Here is a 17,105-nt window from a genome sequence, read left to right on the forward strand (position 1 = left end):
TGACTTCCGGCGGGGTGGCGTCAGTTCCGCTCTCTCCTCCCTCGGTAACTGGCTTTCCCGTTGCTGTGGTGACTGATCGCTCGAGTGAGTGGCCGCCTCTCTCTGTCAGTCCGGGGCCTCGGCCTGGGCGGGGGGTGGCGACGGTGGATTTAATCCGCGGTGGCCGCCCTCCCGCCTTCGGGAGCCGCTGGAGCAGGGTCTCAGGCCTAGGGCGTGGGGTGTAGGGGGGTAAGGGGTGTAGGGTGTATAGGGGGTAGGGTGTGTAGGGTGTATAGGGGGTAGGGGGTATAGGGTATAGGGTGGGTAGGGGGTGTAGGGTGGGTAGGGGGTGTAGGGTGTATAGGGGGTAGGGGGTATAGGGGGTAGGGGGTATAGGGTATAGGGTGGGTAGGGGGTGTAGGGTGGGTAGGGGGTGTAGGGTGTGTAGGGGGTATAGGGTATAGGGTGGGTAGGGGGTATAGGGGGGGTAGGGGGTATGGGGGGTGTGGGGGTGTAGGGGGTTGGGGTTGGACGTGGGGGGTTGAGATTGGGACGGGCCTGTCTGACCCAGGGAGGGACATTGAGGGGGTGATCAGTGACCCGACTGCCCCATTTCACAAGGTCTGTCAATGAGGGCAGTAACTCTGCGACTTCAGCACGGTGGGACTGACTGCAATTAAACTGAAATAACCCCACCCTCCTTCCCCGCTCCAAACACATCGATTATATCAGGGTGAGGGAGGTTAGTTATTCTGGGCACTGGGTGAGGCAACATCAGCAGCAATGTGCACAGCGTCGGTCACACAACGGTGTTGGAAGTGGTCCACAAAAGTTTCATCAGTTTGATATCTGGAATTCCCGAGGATGTCCCATCGCACACAGTGAAACTATGTATTTGCCATTGAGCTGTCTGTCTTTTCTTGCAGCCTTTAACGACTTAAATCAGGATGTACATGTCGGTATTATTGTAAGGAATTACGGAGCCAAATGTATTTTTCTCTCTCCAGCACTGAGGTGTTTATCATGAGATGGACCAAATATTATTATTCTGAAACCCTGCTCATCTGATATAATCATTCCTTAGTTCCCCCAGGCTAATCTGATGTCAGCGGGTTTTCTGAACAGATCATGTTTGAAAGAATGACGATACTTTCAGTACAATTATCGACTAATAATAAGGTTGGAGTGCAAGATTTGAGAGCAGAGCATAAGTATTTGTCAGGATTATTTTAAATCTTCAAACTAGAATTCGTTACATAATTAGCAGTTGACATTTGAAATATTTATTAATCTTTTGATATTTTATTGAGGTTAAATTGCAGGCATAGCTAATGGATCATCCATTATATGCACTTTGACCTTTCACCCTAGATGCTGGCAACATGAGTTGTCTACAACAGCCCCAGTTGAAGTCATAGAAACAGGTGTAGGTAGGCAGTGCTGCCCAACACAATACTGCAGCCTTTTTTTGATTTAGGAAGAAAGTACACTGAAATGATAAAGTCTACTCCAAATATCTGCTCCTTCCTCATAGAGTCATAGAGATGTAGAGCACGGAAACAGACCCTTCTGTCCAACTCATCTATGCCGACCAGATATCCCAACCCAATCTAGTCCCACCTGCTAGCACCTGGCCCATATCCTATTCATATCCCCATCCAGATGCCTTTTAAATGTTGCAGTTGTACCAGCCTCCACCACTTCCTCTGGCAGCTCATTTCATACTCGTACCACCCTGTGTGTGAAAAAGTTGCCCCTTAGGTCTCTTTTATATCTTTCCCCTCTCACCCTAAACCTATGCCTCTAGTTCTGGACTTCCCCCACCCCAGGGAAAAGACTTTGTTTATCCTATCCATGCCCTTCATGATATCATAAACCTCTATGAGGTCATTCCTCAGCCTCCAATGCTCCACGGGAAACAGCCCCACCCTATTCAGTCTCTCCCTAAAGCTCAAATCCTCCAATCCTGGCAACATCCTTGTAAATCTTTTCTGAACCCTTTCAAGTTTCTCAACATCCTTCCAATGGGAAGGAGACCAGAACTGCACACAATATTCCAACAGTGACCTAACCAATGTCCTGTACAGCCGCAACATGACCTCCCAAATTGTATTCAGTACTCTGACCAATAAGAGAAAGCATATCAAATGCCTTCTTCACTATCCTATCTACCTGCAATTCAAATTTCAAGGAGCTATGACCTGCACACCAAGGTCTCTTTGTTCAGCAACACTCCCTGGAACCTTACCATTAAGTGCATAAGTCCTGCTAAGACGTACTTTCCCAAAATGCAGCACCTTGCATTTATCTGAATTAAACTCCATCTGCCACTCCTCAGTCCATTGGCCCATCTGATCAAGATCCCATTGTAATCTGAGGTAACCTTCTTTGCTGTCCACTACACCTCCAATTTTGGTGTCATCTGCAAACATGCTAACTATACCTTCTATGTTCACATCCAAATAATTTATATAAATGACTAAAAGTAGTGGACCTAGCACCAATTCTTGTGGCACTCCACTGGTCACAGGCCTCCAGTCTGAAAAACAACCCTCCACCACCACCCTCTGTCTTCTACGTTTGAGCCAGTTCTGTATCCAAAGGGCTCGTTCTCCCTGTATTCCATGGGATCTAACCTTGCTAACCAGTTTCCCATGGGGAACCTTGTTGAATGCCTTCCTGAAGTCCATATAGATCACATCTACTACTCTGCCCTCATCAATCCTCTTTGTTCCATCTTCAAGAAACTCAATCAAGTTTGTGAGACGTGATTTCCCATGCACAAAGCCATGTTGACAATCCCTAATCAGTCCTTGCCTTTCCAAATACATGTACATCCTGTCCCTCAGGATTCCCTCCAACAACTTGCCCACCACCAACGTCAAGCTCAATGATCTATAGTTCTCTTGTCCTTACCACCCTTCTTAAACAGTGGCATCAAGTCAGCCAACCTCCAGTCTTCCGGCACCTCACCTGTGACTATCAATGCTACAAGTACCTCAGTGAGGGGCCCAGCAATCACTTCCCTAGCTTCACACAGAGTTTGAGGGCGTACCTGATCAGGTCCTTGGGAATGTACCCACTCTTGTATTTCAAGACATCGAGCACTTCCCCCTCTGTAATATGGACATTTTTCAAGATGTCATAATCTGTTTTGCTATGTTCTATATCTTCCATGTCCTTTTCCACAGTGACACTGATGCAAAATACTCGTTTAATATCTCCCCGATCTCCTGCGGCTCCACACAAAGGCTGCCTTCCTGATCTTTGAGGGACCCTATTCTCTCCCTAGTTACCATTTTGTCCTTCATGCATTTGTAAAAACCCTTTGGATTTTCCTTAACTCTATTTCCCAAAGCTATCTCATGTTCCATTTTTTCCCTTCCTGATTTCCCTCTTAAGTATACTCCTACTGCCTTTATATTCTTTTAAGGATTCACTCGATCTATCTTGTCTATAACTGACATATGCTTTCTTCTTTTTCTTAACTAAACCCTCAATTTCTTCAGTCATTCAGCATTCCTTACACCTACCAACCTTTCCTTTCACCCTAACAGGAATATACTGTCTCTGGACTCATTTCTGAAGGCATCCCATTTTCCAGCCGTCCCTTTACCTGTGAACATCTGCTCCCGATCAACTTTTGAAAGTTCTTGCCTAGTGCCATCAAAATTAGCCTTCCTCCCGTTTCAAACTTCACCTTTTAGATCTGGTCTATCCTTTTCCATCACTATTTTAAAACCAATAGAATTATGGTCGCTGGCCCCAAAGTGGTTCCCCACTGATACCTCAGTCATCTTCCCTGCCTTATTTCCCAAGAGTAGATCAGGTTTTACACTTTCTCTAGTAGGTACATCCACACATTGAATCAGGAATTCTTCTGTGCAGTTATTGCTTATTTGTTGCTGGCATGCATTTTGCAATTTAATTTTGCTTTGTTGCCCTAGAACCATGATGGATGTTAATTTTACAGGATTATTTACCTCTGTCTTTATTATAGTACCTTTTTTAATGATTGTGGTCTAGTCTACCAAGTGTGAGCTACAAGTGTCAGTTCAAATGAATTACATGTAAATTGGGAAATGAAAAATCACAGAATCAAATAATTATAATTTATTACAGTAGATCTTTTGGCGAAATGATTAAACTGGACACACTGGATTGTATAGGAACGTTACAATATAATTTCACTTTAGCATGGGTGTCTGTCTAAAATTATCCATAAGTCAATACAGGGTTTTCTTTACAACTCTGCTGCAGATATCTATTGCTAACATAAAGTTACCTTGCAAGAATTGCATTTGATGTTTATTAATCTGAATGCTCAGATTATGTGTGTTATATTTTTGTGTATTTACACATACCTTTACTTTGCTATAAGACCATGGTTAAGTAGTCTGCAGTAAAACTGGAAGGTTTTTCTGAATTTAGAAGGGAGGACAATCGAGGAAGTGATTGTGGTCAGGCTGTGAGAGGTTTCCCTGTCCCTTACATTACTTTCAACCATTATTCATTACACTTAATCTCTGAGGAGTTATATGTAATTGATCAATGTCAATAATGATCTTTAGCTCTACAGCTTACAACTCTTGTAATGAAGTTGTTAAGGTGCAAAATTTGACCTGGGAGAGCGTTAGACTGAAGATTTACTGGTCCCTGGTTCAATCCCAGGTTTCAGTACGAAGAGCATTTCCTGACCGCTCCAGCCTTTGTTTACCTAGGTTCAGGGTGAGAGGGGAAGGAAATAAAAGGGACCTCAGGGGCAACGTTTTCATGCAAACGGTGGTGTGTATGTGGAATAAGTTGCCAGAGGAAGTGGTGGGGGCTGGTGCAATTACACCATTTAAAAGGCATCTGGATGGATATATGAATAGGAAGGGTTTAGTGGGATCTGAGCCAAGTGCTGGAAAATGGAACTAGATTAGGTTAGGATATTTGGTTAGCATGGATGAGTTGGACTGAAAGGTTTGTTTCCATGCTGTACATCTCTATGACTTTTTCATTAATGGAAGAAGCTTGGAATTATGAATGTGACTGGATGTATTTAATATGTTGAGTTTTGGTTTTACAGGTGAATCTTCATTTCTCAACATTGGTCTTCCACTTTTTTATGAAAAGGTGATCTTTAGAACTTTGGCCTTGATTGTGAATTGTTAAAGCGTTGGTAGTTTGGAACTGGAACTACGTGGTGTACTTGATGCTTCAGACTTTTACTTTATAAAACTTTCTATTGTGTCACTGACAGACACACGACTCTGACAAATGTTCTTTGTAAAATCTTTGCAGAATGTTGACTTTAAGAGCTCGGAGCCTGATCACCAAGTGTGGAATTTCTACTTCTGTTTGTATCCAAGCCCGTGGACGTAGTAAGTTGTAAAACAATTGTGGTTGGAGGATCTAAATTCTAGTGCTACATTTGATGATCCAATATTGATTGTTTGCATATTCTGAATCTCCATTGCTGATTCTTCGTCTTAATTCACAACCTTAATGTTGCATGTTTTGGTAACAGATAAGATTTCAATAAGGTTTGTTTGGTTTTAATACAATGTATATTGTCTATATACCATAAAATTGATTATGTTTTGGGTGATACCACATTTTATAATATTTTATTGACCTTTGCCAGGTAAATTTCAGCTATCCATAATTTACTGAGATACCTCTCCTTTCACTTTGTGAAGGAGCAGTCGCAGCATATTTGCATCAAAATTAGTCTAGATATTTCTGTGCCTAACCTTTTTGAAAAGATGCCTAAATTAAAACAAGGAGCCAGTTGTATAGAGCTTGGATTAATAGTCAAAGTGTTTAGCTAACTTTATTCAGTCAAAATTTGCATACTTATGTCAGTGTTCAGCGAGTGAATTATAGCTGTGCTGAAAGTTTGAAATGTGTTTTGATTTGAAAAAAGATAACCTTACAATTGCTAATCTTTATAGCAGAGACAGTGGTACTTAGGAGCAGGCCAATCAGCCCCTCAAGTCTGTCCCTCCATTCAATGAGATCATGGCCGATCCATAGCTTAATTCCATATTCCATATTGGCCCAACTCCGTATAATTCACCTTGGCCCATATCCTTTAGTAACAAAACTTTAATCTAAAATCTCTAATTTAAAATTAATAACTGATCTAACATCAACTGTCATTTGTGGAAGAGAGTTCCAAACCACTGCCACCCCTACTGTGTCGGAATGTTTCTTAACTCCTCCCCTGAACAGTCTGGCCCTCATTTTTAGGTTTGGCCTCTTAGTTCTAGAATCTTCAAACAGTGGAAATAGTTTATCTTTGTACTGCTAATACTCTTCAATGGTTTTGATTTGGGCAGGTGATTAAGGTGCAGTGCTTTTGTTTTTTGTGCAGCTATGAAGATGCTGTAACTTGTGTGTAGCCTTTGCGGGTATTTTGAGTCAGTATGAGGGTGCGTAAGCTTGTCTGAGCGTTATTGAGAACCCTTTACATTGTCTTTTGGAGTTGAAATACTACCTACGACAGGGTTAACATCACTCAACTCCTACCACATGCACAGCTAACATCCTAATCTTAAATTTGCAATGAGTGTATCATGAGAATGGTACCTGTGTTTAAAAGAAATTATTCTGTTGACAGACCTGAAAAGTAACATACTCACAAGGACTGGACATCTGTTTGAATATTTTAACTCTGCAGTATCCAATTGCACAGAGTGTATATCTCTAATCATTTTGTATCTACTTCATTAGCCAGATGTTCAAAGCTGGGTTTCCAAATACTAATTTAAAATGCCGTCAAGGTGTGGTTGTTGGATTCTTATTTGCACTATTTCATCTTTCATGCAAACTGCTCGGGACCACCTTTACTTTTCCGTTTTAGACAGTAATCCTTGAACATCTCTAATCACGAAATCCAGTGTGTCATCATTGTAATTGCAATAAATTTTGTTCTTTTGTGGACCTTTTGAAATGTATGCTAAATGTGCTTCAGTGCTTTTGTGCAGTGCAGTGCACAGAATTAAGTAATCTAAATGTGGACTGACAAAACCATAATCTCAAGATATATTATAGTGTTCTGCCTATATTCTCCTGCTTCAATTGTTTTACCACATTTACCTGTCTGGATACTAAAAGTGATTAATCTTCTTCATTCTAAGTATCTTCCTCTTTCAGTCCTTTTTTTAAAATCTTGTATGTATTAGCACAATGTGGAAAACATCAAGTTTTACATTTAAATTAAATTGACTTTTCAAGCCCTTTTCTATATTGTACGCTCCATTATATTTTTAGTGTGTTAAGGAAACCTGAACTTATGTTGGAAATCCATATTTCGATTGTAAATGTAGATCAGAAACTCTAGCATTCTTATCAAAATACAATCTTATCAAAAACACAAATAGCAGGAAAATCACTACAATCATTAACTTATAGACTGAATATAGCAGATGATAAAACGCAAGTGAAACTAGTCACTAAATTATAATTTAGCCAGAGGCTTTTGCTTAGCACTCTTTGCAAGTGATGTGAATACTGAACTGTATGATAAATAACTGGTTTCAGCATATTTTAACCAAGATTTACAGATATTTATCAAAATACTACAGAAGGAAACCCATGAGGTGATCAGAAATATTTTTAACACTGCTTTTCCTTTGTGGGTGTGTATGCCTGTTTTTAATGTTATTGTGTGCTGATGTAATTGAGAAATGTCCTGGTTTTCTGTAGGTGTAGCAAAAGTTGGAGCATGTTCACTTTCACCTTACTATGATCGTAAAGATGAACCACTTACTGCTGTTGACTTTGTGGAACAACTGTCCAGAGATCAAAAGTCCCTGAAGGAGAAGGAGAAAAGTTCTTGGGTTTCTCTTTCCACTGATGAGAAGCTGAAGTGTAAGTAACTGAAATGGTGTATAAACTGTATGTTGGCATTGAACCTGTCTGAGTAGTGGGAGTAGTTGAGGAGGGAGAATGCGGAGTAATTAATTATGGAGGAGAATGTGGGGCAAGAGAGGATGGAGACTGATTTTGCTCCATTCACTTATGATTTGACTGCATGGATTGCTAGGTGGCTTTGCTTAGTACAGGACATGAATATACTCAAGGAAGAGATCTGTTTACTTGAATTATTAATATCCAGAATCAAGGTCTGAAAGCTCATGTTAGTATGTCTTGAGCCTCATTCACTGGCAACGGAAGCATTTTAAAGTTATCGATTGTTTTCACCATGCCTGAAGGTGCTGAGAAATCTCTGTAGGCACAAACCTGTCTCAGATGTCAAATTCCTGATATCTATTTGGTGAAGAAATAGATAGAAGTCAGTCTTTACTCAGTTTTAGATTTGTTCATAGTGAAATACCATAACTGTATAGGTCCTATCTCTATTACCCAACTCCAGTGTCAGTAAATGTTTCACTAAAATAAGACAAAAATCTGCTAGTAATCTGAAATAAAAACAAAAATTGCTGGAGAAACTTAGCAGGCCTGGCAGCATCTGTGGGGTACAACAGGGTTAAAGTTTTGAGTCTAGCCACCCTTCATCAGAACTCATTCTGTTAACTCTGTCTCCAGATGCTGCCAGATCGGCTGAGTTTTCCATCAATTTCTGCTTTTGTGTCAATAAATGTTTCTGTATTTAAAATTATCAGCCTATTTGGACATGTTATGACACAACTCTAAATATTGCTACCCTGAAAGTTTCATTCTCTGATTGACAGTTAGAGATCCAGATCTTCACCACGAAAGTTAATCGACCTGCTTTGATATACAACTGGGATAATTAGGAGTTGAACCTGGACCTTCTGGCCCATTGTGCCACATTCCCTGATTGCTTGATATATTTTCATCCAGCGTATTGGGACATACTTTGGCGCATCTCTGGGCCAGGGTGGTCTTGAACTTGTAACTTGTAGCCCCGAAACAGGGGCAATAGCATTGTGCCATAAGACCCATTCCAGTAGGCAAGCTTAATTAGTCATCATAGTCAGTTTGCTGTGTCTGTCTCTACTGAACCTTAATTGACCAAGTACTTCTTTGTGAGTCTTGATGATTAATGGGCTATTTGACTGTGGAGACCATTACAGAAGTTCAATCCATCATCACCTGGCATCATAGTACTATTTTGGGGTAGATTCATTCGACAGTATTAAGTATTCTTGGGATAAGTTAGGGCTGTTTTCCCCGCAGTGACGGAGGCTGAGGGATGACCTTATAGAGGTTTATAAAATCATGAGGGGCATGGATAGGATAAATAGGCAAAGTCTTTTCCCTGGGGTTGGGGGGTCCAGAACTAGAGGGCATAGGTTTAGGGTGAGAGGGGAAAGATATAAAAGAGACCTAAGGGACAACTTTTTCATGCAGAGGGTGGTGCATGTATGGAATGAGCTGTCAGAGGAAGTAATGGAGGCTGGTACAATTGCCACATTTAAAGGGCATTTGGATGGATCTACGAATAGGAACGGGTCAGAGGGGTATGGGCCAGGTGCTGGCAAATGGGACTAAATTAGGTTAGAATATCTGTTGGCATGGATGAGTTGGACCGAAGAGTCTGTTTCCATGCTGTACATCTCTATGACTCTGACTCTAAGTTCAGAGAATTTCACAGAGTTGAATGACAGCAGTCAGCCTATCGATGATGTGCTGATGGTTTTCAAGAACAATGCACTGTCTTCAAAGTATTTCCATTTCCATTACTGTGAATTTTCCTTGTCCTGCACCTTGTAGCCCGCTAGCTAGGCTTGGAATTTAGATCGATAGGCCTTAAAATTGCTCAAGCTCAATGAATTATATATATTATATTTGAATAACTGCAGGTATACAGATGATTTTCAATACTAATTGCAGAATGTTAAAGCTGTGCATTTAAACAGAACAACGACCACAACCAAAATAATTTTTGATAATCTTGTCAATGTTTTACAGTTGATCCTCCACTCAGTTCATCCCTCCAGTAATATTCAGATAGGATTCATTTGAATCAAAGTTGATGTTTTAACTGTCCTCAGTAATTGCAAACCATTTGTTTTTATTCACTCGTGGAACGTGGACGTCGCTGGCTGTTCAGCATTTTATTGTCTGCCTCAAGTTGCTATTGAGAGAGTGGTGGTGAGCTGCCTTCTTGAATCATTGCAGTCCACATGATGTAGGTTGATCTATAAAGCCTTTTGAGTGGGAATTCCAGGAGGCCATTAATGTGGAACATGCAGACATGAGATTAATAACATAAGAAATAGAAACTTGCAGAGGCGATGCAGCCTTTTGAGTCTTTTCACCCATTCAATATACTATGACTGGCCTGCTTCATCTCCACCTTCTTGCGCGATTCCCTTGTTCCTTATTGTCAGTGGTTTCCAAATAGTCATTGATCTCAGTCATTGAATATACCCAACAACCAAGTATGCACACTTCTCTGTGGTAGAAAAGAATTTGCTCTGATGTCAATAGGAAGTGGCTGACTCCTTATTGTGAGACTGTTCTATGCTTCCCAGTCAGGTGAATGATCAAGCATTAAGCATCTTAAAAATTTTCTTTCAAAAGGATCGCCCTTCATTCTTGTTGATATTGTGCTAAGTATCTGAACACTTATTTGTGTCCTACCTTTCTACCCCTTTTCATCAGTCAAATGTATCCTTAATTTGATATTTAATTTTCAGGCTTCTTTCCAAATCATAACTGAAATATGAAATTAAAAAAAAGACAATTACTTGGTTACATATTTTGAAATATTTGTGTGGCAGCTGATTTTTAAAATCCACTGCATTTTTTGTTTGCTTCTCTGAAGTTCTTTCTCCTTTGTGGTTCTAAGAATTAGATGTATAGGAACAAAAGTACACTATTTAGCTGCTCAAACCTGTTCTTCCATTCAGTAAGATTATTGCTGATTTATAACTCCATTTATCTGCTTTTGGCCTATATTGTTTAAGGCCTTTGCTTGACAAAAATTTGTCTAGCTCAGATTTCCAAGTGACAACTGACTTAGCCTCCACTGCCAATTGTGAAATAGTGTTCAAAGCATCTATCACCCTTTCTGTGTAGAAGTGCTTTCTAATATTGCTCCCAAATGGTTTAGCCCTAATTGTCAAGTTATTCCCCCTAATTCTAGAACCCTCACCCAGTGGAAATAGTGTATTGGGCAATGGTTATGAACTTGTTCCAGGGCTTTTGGTGATAATTAATTGATTCTTCAAAGTGAAGAGCCCTTACATTGAGACAAAATGCAAAATTCTTCTCCATCTCTCCTCAAGTGCAATACCTGACCCACGCATGGCCTTTTCTTTTCTAGTAGCCTGGCACACAAACAAAATAACTTCTAACAAGCAGGTGGAAGTGAATAAAGTTGTCTTCAGAACATATTGATTGTGTAACTATACTTTATTGCATTTTGGTTTTAAGCGTAGAGTAATGCAGAACTAAAGATGGTCATTTGACCCAGTGCACCTGTGCTGGCTTCCTGAAATTGTTTTTGGGGTAGTCTTATTCCCATTGCCTTATTTCTTCAGCAATGTAACTTTTTCCCCTTTATTATTTATCCTATTTGCTTTTGAAAGTTATTAAATCTGCTTCCACCATCCTTTCAGGCAGTCTGTTCCAGCTCATAATGTGCTGCATTACAAAATAACTTCTCTTTGTGGCTCTCGTTCATCTGGTAAATAAGGCGTCCAATGGTTTCTGACTGCCGTCGGAAGCAGTTTCTTATTATTTCATCAAATGTTTTCTCATTTTGTTCACTTATATTAAAGCTCTAACCAAATTCTTATTCAGATAGTTTTTGTTTATTTCTTCAGTATATCGCATTCGCTTTCACCAAAGCTTTGTGGAAATGGGCGAGGGATCAAATGAATGGAAATCTATTATTGGTGGAACTTTATTCCTGTTAGGTTTAACTGGACTGTATTTTGCCTGGCAGAAAATGTATGGTAAGTGAAGCTAAGTCAGCTGCATAAGATTAGTGAAGTTATGTAAATGATGGCACTGAATGATACCCTGTATTGGGAAGACTGGTTTGACGCTGCAGTTTGCTTACAAATCAAGGCATTTTTCAAATTTTATTTTTCTTCATTATTTTCCTGGGATGATAGTGTTGTCCATCGTCAACTGTCTTTGAACGGACTGGCTTGTTATACCATTTCAGAGGTCAGGTAAAAATCAGGCATTGTTATATCTGAGTCCCTTGCAGGCAAGACCAGGATACAATGGCAGATTTCCTTCCCGAAAAGGATTTTAGTGAACCGAATCACTTTTTATGACAGTCAGTATTTTCGTGCTCACCATTACTGTGACTTGCTTGCAATTCCAGATCTTTATTCATTGAATTCAAGTTCCACCAGTTGCCTTGGAGAGATTTGAACCTATGTTTCCGGAGCATTAGCCTTAGGCTGTGGACTCCTTGTCATGTCACAGTACACCACATTTTCTGTGTAAATGAAATTTTCAAGCCACAGATTGGTTAAGGGAGATTGTACAGCAGATCAGGGAGTGGTAGGTTGTGCTGATTATTGAGGCCAGATTGGAGCATTAATGCTGACATGGATTGTTGAGCTGGGTTGGGTATGTGCTGTATATTCTATATAGTAATTCTGCATCATTTCAATGTCAAAGACTTCATTCTATTTCCAAATGTCTGGGCATATGAAAATGTCATTGAGTTAGGAATATGAACATTTATACTTCTCATTGCCACAGAAAGGCTGCAACATCAACATCATCAAGGATCACAACCACACCAGTAACACACTCCTACAACCTGTTCCGTCAAGCAGAAGATACAGAAGCTTGAACACATGCACCAACAGGTTCAGGACTGGTTTCTTCCCTGCTGTTATTAGATTGATGAATGGACTCTCTAATTTCAAATAATGTTGAGCTTCTTAATATTGCTCTGTGCATCTCCTGTGCATTGTTGCCTGTATGCGTCACTCTTTCTAAACACCCTATGATCTGTATACCCCTGCTTACATTGATCTGCCTGTAGCGCTTGCAAACAAAGCTTTTCACTGTACTAACACACACATAGAGACATAGAGATGTACAACGTGGAAACAGATCCTTCGGTCCAACCCGTCCATGCCAACCAGATATCCCAACCCAATCTAGTCCCACCTGCCAGCACCCGGCCCTATCCCTCCAAACACTTCCTATTCATATGCCCATCCAAATGCCCCTTAAATGTTGCAATTGTACCAGCCTCCACCACTTCCTCTGGCAGCTCATTCCATACACGTACCACCCTCTGCGTGAAAAAGTTGCCTCTTAGGTCTCTTTTACATGACTACAATACATCAAATCAAAACAAAATCACTGGCAACATTTTCTATTGTATAAAACTGTCAATATTCCCTTCCTTTGCTGTAGTGACACATGTGCTTTATGAAGTAAACATGCCTATAATAAAACAAATTGAAATCCTACCATTGGTAAAGGTCAAATCACTAACAAGCCGGCAAGATTTCCAAGCAGAGGAATTACATATCTATATAGAGTCATAGAAATGTACAGCATGGAAACAGACCCTTTTGTCCAACTTGTCCATGCTGACCAGATATCCCAGTCCCATCTGCGACCACCTGGACCATATCCCTCCAAACCCTTCATATACCTATCTAGATGCCTTTTAAATTTTGCAGTTGTGCTATCCTCCACCACTTCCTCTGGCAGCTCATTCCATACATGCACCACCCTCTGTGTGAAAAAGTTGCCCCTAGGTCTCTTTTCTATCTTTCCCCTCTCACTCTAAACCAATGCCCACTAGTTCTGGACTCTCCCACCCCAGGGAAAAGACCTTCTCTATTTATCCTATCCATGCCCCTCAGGATTTTATAAATCTCTGTAAAATCACCCCTCATCCTCCGATGCTCCAGTGAAAACAGCCCTAGCCTATTCAACCTCTCCCTATAGCTCATATCCTCCAACCCTGGCAACATCCTTGTAAATCTTTTCTGAACCCTTTCAAGTTTAACAACATCTATCCGACAGGAAGAAGACCAGAATTACACGCAATATTCCAACAGTGGCCTAACCAATGTCCTGTACAGCCGCAACATGACCTTCCAATTCCTGTACTCAATACTCTGATTAATAAAGGAAAACTTACCAAACACCGCCTTCACTATCTACCTGCGACTCCACATTCAAGGAGCAATGAACCTGCACTCCAAAGTCTCTTTGTTCAGCAACACTCCCTAGGACCTTACCATTATGTGTATAAGTCCTGCTATCCTTTGCTTTCCGAAAATGCAGCACCTCAAATTTATCTAATTTAAATTTCATCTGCCACTTCTCAGCCCATTGGCCCATCTAATCAAGATCCTGTTGTAATCTGAGATAACCTTCTTCGCTGTCCACTCCTCCTCCAATTTTGGTGTCATCTGCAAACTTACTAACTATACCTCTTAGGCTCATATCCAAATCATTTATATAAATGACGAAAAGTTGTGGACCCAGCATCGATCCTTGTGGCACTCCACTGGTCACAGGCCTCTAGTCTGAAAAACAACCCTCTATCACCTCCCTGTGCCTTCTACCTTTGAGCCAGTTTTGTATCCAATGGCTAGTTCTCCCTGTATTCCATGAGATCTAACCTTGCTAATCAGTCTCCCATGGAGAACCTTGTCAAAAGCCTTACTGAAGTCAATGTAGATCACATCTACCATTCTGCCCTCATCAATCCTCTTTGTTACTTCTTCAAAAAACTCAATCAGGTTTGTGATTTCCCACACACAATGCCATGTTTACTACCCCAATCAGTCCTTGCCCTTCCAAGTACATGTACATCCTGTCCCTCAGGATTCCCTCCAACAACTTGCCCACCACCGACGGCAGGCTCACTGGTCTATAGTCCCCTGGCTTGTCCTTACCACCTTTCTTATACAGTGGTACCATGTTAGCCAACCTCCAGTCTTCCATCACCACACCTGTGACTATCGATGATACAAATATCTCAGTAGTAGGTCATACGTAACTTTCTCAATTATGCTCATTTAACTTCTGATTAAAAGGCTGAACAGCTTTTAGAAGTGTTAGATTCTAGCTGGAGAGTCTCATTATTGTCGGTGGTCTAATGTGTGTTTCTATTCACAGTGTGTGCGGGTGTTCCTCACACTTTTTCTAATGAATGGAAGGCTAAGCAGACCAAGAGAATGGTGGACATGAGGATAAATCCAATTCAAGGCTTTGCTTCAAAATGGGATTATGAACACAACAAATGGAAGAAATGAACGTGCACTGAACGTTTTAACTATTTCTCGTTTAACATTTCAAATACTAGCTTGTGCGTTTAGGAAGTAAATTTAACAGTCTAGAGTTAAACTGCAAAATTTTGATAATAAATTTGACTGGTTCATGTGAGTTTGTCTGTGAGCTGTAATCTTTTTAAAAAGCAGTAGTTCTAACTTTGGTTGAGAGGGATGAGATGGGCAAGATTAAAATTTTAAAATTTAAAGTTAAAAGCACAGCCCTTTGGCCCATGATGTTGTGCCGAGATTTAGATTAGATTAGATTAGATTAGATTGCTTACAGTGTGGAAACAGGCCCTTCGGCCCAACAAGTCCACACCGACCCACCGTAGCGTACCCACCCACACCCATTCCCCTACATTTACCCCTTCACCTAACACGACAGGCAATTCACCTGACCTGCACATTTTTGGATTGTGGGAGGAAACCGGAGCACCCAGAGGAAACCCACGCAGACACGGGGAGAACGTGCAAACTCCACACAGAGAATCGCCTGAGGCAGGAATTGAACCTGGGTCTCTAGCGCTGTGAGGTAGCAGTGCTAACCACTGTGCCACCGTGCCGCCCATTTAATCCTAGTCTAAAATATAATAACTTAACTTGCGCACCCCTCAACTCACTGCTATCCATGTGCATGTCCAGCAGTCGCTTAAATGTCTCTAATGACTCTGCTTTCACCAGCACCGCTGTCAACCCATTCAATGCATTCACAACTCTCTGCGTAACGAACCTACCTCTGATGTCTCCTCCAACCTTTCTCCTAATATCTTAAAACTATGCCCCCTCATACCAGTCAATCCTGCCCTGAGGGAAAGTCTGTGGCAATTCACCCTATCTATTCTGCTCATTATCTTGTATACCTCAGTCAGGCCTCCTCTCTTCCTTCTTCTCCCCAGAGAGAAAGGTTTGAGCCGATTCAATTTTTCTTCGTAAGGCAAGCCCTCCAGTCCATCCTGGTAAACCTTCTTTGCACCCTCTCAAAAGCCTCTGTATCTTTCCTATAGTAGGGCGACCAGAACTGGACACAATATTCCAAGTGTGGTCTCACCAGGGACTTGTAGAGCTGCAGCAAAACCTCACGGCTCTTAAAGATGCAGAACCTATAAACAAAACCCAAGTATTTTGTTACACTTAAAAATTTTTGTTACAGTTTTTTGACTACAGAGTTGAAATGCTTCAATCTGTTTTTCTACATAGTTTTTCAATGTGTTTAAAGACTCTTTCTTGGACTAACCACTGACTTATATTCTCTAACATTTTTTATAACACCACATAATGGTAGAAGGGGAAATTCCTTTCAGTTTTGGTGCCAGTTTCAAGTCCTATTGCCAGAAATGAAAGCAAGGTGGGTTTTTTTCTCATTTGTTTAATGTAAATAATTTCTTTTGAGCTATGAGAACAATTGAAGCAGCTTGATGTGAGTCATTGACATTGCATAATTTGGAGTGACACTAAATGCTTCTGTGAATGTTTGTAATGTTGGTGGGCTAGATGTACATATATCACTTGTGATGTTGGGGAGTTTTATTTCTTACCCTCTAAAACATCAAAATTGTACCATGCAAGGTACAAGAGAGGTTATTTGCCTGTAAAGTATATCAGAGCTGAGCCCAGCAGCTATGCGCTCTGAACAACCACAAGCCAGCCAGTTTAACTTCAGTGGTGGAGTAACTTCTAGGAACAATAGTCAGATAGGTTGAGCAACTTAGTGCTGACACTTGTGTCATGATGCTTTTGGGAGGATGAACAAGGCAAGAGAATGCATGTTGAATGTAGGACCTTGGGCAGTACAGAGACTCAGAGGGACCTTGTTGTGCATGTCCACAGATTCTTGAAAACAGAAGGAAAGGTAGATAAGGTAACTAGAAAGGCATTGGATTACTTGATTAGTGGAGGTATAACATATGAGAGCAAGGTGGTTATGGTGAA

At 40.9% G+C, this 17,105-nt stretch overlaps 1 protein-coding gene and 1 long non-coding RNA gene across 6 annotated transcripts in view; one reads left to right on the forward strand and one right to left on the reverse strand.

Moving 5' to 3' along the window:
• cox4i1 (cytochrome c oxidase subunit 4I1) lies at positions 1-15,288 on the forward strand. Of its 5 annotated transcripts, none has more exons than XM_072595908.1 (6): positions 1-84; positions 5,051-5,097; positions 5,266-5,345; positions 7,675-7,839; positions 11,730-11,861; positions 15,022-15,288. In XM_072595908.1, exons 2-6 carry the CDS (start codon positions 5,090-5,092, stop codon positions 15,156-15,158), a joined length of 522 nt encoding a protein of 173 aa, XP_072452009.1. In that variant the 5' UTR covers positions 1-84; positions 5,051-5,089; the 3' UTR covers positions 15,159-15,288. The 5 variants fall into 5 exon arrangements, 4 of the variants coding, with proteins under 4 accessions (XP_072452009.1, XP_072452011.1, XP_072452010.1 ...); XM_072595910.1 differs by having other exon boundaries at positions 26-44; XM_072595909.1 differs by lacking the exon at positions 1-84 and adding an exon at positions 575-870.
• Positions 8,568-17,105, reverse strand: part of LOC140496312 (uncharacterized) — a 23,669-nt gene continuing 15,131 nt past the window's right edge. Inside the window, exons 2-3 of the long non-coding RNA XR_011964237.1 lie at positions 16,037-16,276; positions 8,568-10,617 (exon numbers count right to left, since the gene is read on the reverse strand). This is a non-coding gene — a long non-coding RNA (uncharacterized lncRNA). The remainder of the gene's footprint in view (positions 10,618-16,036; positions 16,277-17,105) is intronic.

Source organism: Chiloscyllium punctatum, chromosome 26, assembly GCF_047496795.1.
Source record: "Chiloscyllium punctatum isolate Juve2018m chromosome 26, sChiPun1.3, whole genome shotgun sequence".
NCBI classification, from domain to species: Eukaryota; Metazoa; Chordata; class Chondrichthyes; order Orectolobiformes; family Hemiscylliidae; genus Chiloscyllium; species Chiloscyllium punctatum.

Excerpts from the sequence above, each read along its gene's own strand:
- cox4i1 (XM_072595908.1), top strand. Across the intron at positions 5,346-7,674 it reads TATCCAAGCCCGTGGACGTA|GTGTAGCAAAAGTTGGAGCA; the intron begins GTAAGTTGTAAA and ends GGTTTTCTGTAG. Across the intron at positions 7,840-11,729 it reads CACTGATGAGAAGCTGAAGT|TATATCGCATTCGCTTTCAC; the intron begins GTAAGTAACTGA and ends TTATTTCTTCAG.